Here is a 2448-nt window from a genome sequence, read left to right on the forward strand (position 1 = left end):
ACGTCAAATGTCAAAAGGGTGGAGCGGAGAAAGGAATGATTTAATAACTTTTCCATGTAACTCTTTGTTACAGTCATTTCTGATGTATATTTTTGTTTTTTTAAAACATGATTTTGACCTGAAAAACAGAGATTTTGTTCTTTGTGAGTTAGACACTAAATGTCAATTGATGTTAAACGGATGAAATCTCAGGCCACATCAGTTCTTATGAAGATTAATACAAAGACAAAAGAAAAACAGTCATTTAAAATGTCATTTATGTCACAATCTTTTCAAAAATCTAATACAAACGCTCACAGATCACCACCTAAAACCACTTTTATTTTGAAAACCACAGATGCGATAAACAGCCACCATACAAAGAGAACAGGAACAGCTGCTTTCGAGCCGGCTTGAAGGAGATCGCTCACACACTCTCACAGAGCACACATGTATAAAGAGTGTATACACACACGCACAGAAAGATACATAATACAGCATTTAAGAGGCGTGTCAGTAAAAAAACAGCTTGTGGAGGGAGTTACTTATAATATACAGTAAGGGAACATGTTTCCAGCCAGAGTTGACATAAAACAGTTGTTTTTTACAGTTAAGCCAGCTTTATATAAATATTCTTCATCCAAAGGTCAGTGCAGTGCCTCCTGCTCAGCGACTCACGCTACACCCAGTCTGTGACAGACCTGGTCCACTACATCATTTTGTCTTTTGCACACAAATCTAATTTACACGAGCTGTCTCGGCTCTCAGACGTCATCAATTCTGTGTGTATACATGTTTTTTTTGTTTTTTTGCCACTTTGTACCTCAAAAGTCCAGCTGTGAAGTACAAGAGTTGGCCTATTTTTTTAACCAATTACACAATAATAAAAAAAGAGATCCACAAATTTACAAATGTCCATTTTTTCCTCCTGATATCCCTTTTTTGAAAAAAAAAAAAAAAAAAAAAAATAGTAGTTTGCAAATTCTTCTACTGGATCCCCCTGAAGAGACACATCGCAAAGACCATAGCAAAAAGCTGGAGGAAAGAACAGAGACAGAAAAGTTAGTAAATTAAACTGCTCACTCACAAAAGGACAGACAAATCAAATATTTGACTAAATAAAATCAGGATTCTTTACCATCTGCATGATCCCGGCAATTTTTTTTTATATATATTTTTTCTTACAAACTTTCTGTTTTCAGTAAAATACTCTTCTTTATATATAAATATATTCACATGATATTAAAAAATATTTCTAAAACTGTATTAAAGGCTTGTTTGTGTGAATATATACTTTAAAAGTTTATATGTCTTATGATAAAGAGAAAGTTCAGATCTTTTTACAGTAGGGTTCTGTGGAAATATTATGAACAAATATTATTTCTTACGCCATAGAAAGCTCTATAAATGACTCCAGTTTGCAGAAACAAAGTTAAACTTAGACCAAATTGAAAACGTAACAGCTAGTCCACTGATTCTCAAACTTTGTGGCCCAGGTCTGAACCACAAAACAAAATGTTAAAGTGTGAAATACTCATGTACTAACTTTGCATGCAAGGTAATACCTTTGAGTGAAATAGTTATTTTAAGATAAGACGGAAGTTTATTTATCCCGCAGGAAATTGTTGTGCCAGAGTCTCAGTACAAAGGAACAAACACAAGGAATCACACAAGATATAAAAAAATAACAGAATAAAAAAATAACATAATGTAAAAAATAACAGACAATATAAAGAAAATCAACAATTAATGTTTAAAACAAGTCAGGTGCAGACAGAAACATTAAAGTGTTTATTGTGGTGCAGGATTAATTTCATGGTTCTATGTGCAGAAAGGGGGAGGAGTTGAAAAGTTTGATAGCCACAGGGAGGAAGTACTTCCTGTGTTGTTCTGTGGAGCACCTCGGTGGTCTCAGTGACTGAAGGTGCTGCGGTAAATGGACTGTACTTATATATCACCTTTCTATCTTATTTCAAGATACTCAAAGCACTTTACAACAATCTGTGTCCTCATTTACCCATTCATACAGCACTCTACCAGATCTCTACAAAGCTAATTGAACAAATCCTTCTAAAGAGACTAATCAGAGCTTTAGATCACATTCATACACTGATGGGACACACATCAGAGGCTATGAGGGGTTCAGTGTCTTGCCCAGGGACATTTCAGCAAGAAGAGTCCAGAAGAGTAAGAGTCCAGGGTGTCATGCAGGGGGTGTGACGAGTTGTTCAGGATCTGGAGCAGTTTCTTCAGCATCCTCTGCTCACACACCTCTGTCAGTGACTGCAGGTCCACTCCCAGAACTGAACCAGCTCTCTTCATGAGCTTATTGAGTCTGTTGGTATCAGCTGCCCCAGCACACCACAGCGTAGAAGAAGATGCTGGAGACCATTGAGTGGTAAAACATCTGCAGCATGGTCCTGCAGAGACCACCGAGTGGTAAAACATCTGCAGCATGGTCCCGCAGAG

The 2448-nt window shown here is 36.8% G+C and overlaps 1 protein-coding gene across 1 annotated transcript in view; it reads right to left on the reverse strand.

Annotated features, from left to right (window-relative positions):
- Positions 1-924: 924 nt before the first annotated feature.
- LOC119416376 (tetraspanin-18) overlaps positions 925-2448 on the reverse strand; it is a 285233-nt gene continuing 283709 nt past the window's right edge. The window contains exon 9 of the mRNA XM_037683611.1: positions 925-1014. Within this exon, the coding sequence (XP_037539539.1) occupies positions 967-1014 (48 nt within the window). The 3' untranslated portion in view covers positions 925-966. The remainder of the gene's footprint in view (positions 1015-2448) is intronic.

Source organism: Nematolebias whitei, chromosome 10 (assembly GCF_014905685.2).
Source record: "Nematolebias whitei isolate Nwh7 chromosome 10, NemWhi1, whole genome shotgun sequence".
NCBI lineage: Eukaryota > Metazoa > Chordata > Actinopteri > Cyprinodontiformes > Rivulidae > Nematolebias > Nematolebias whitei.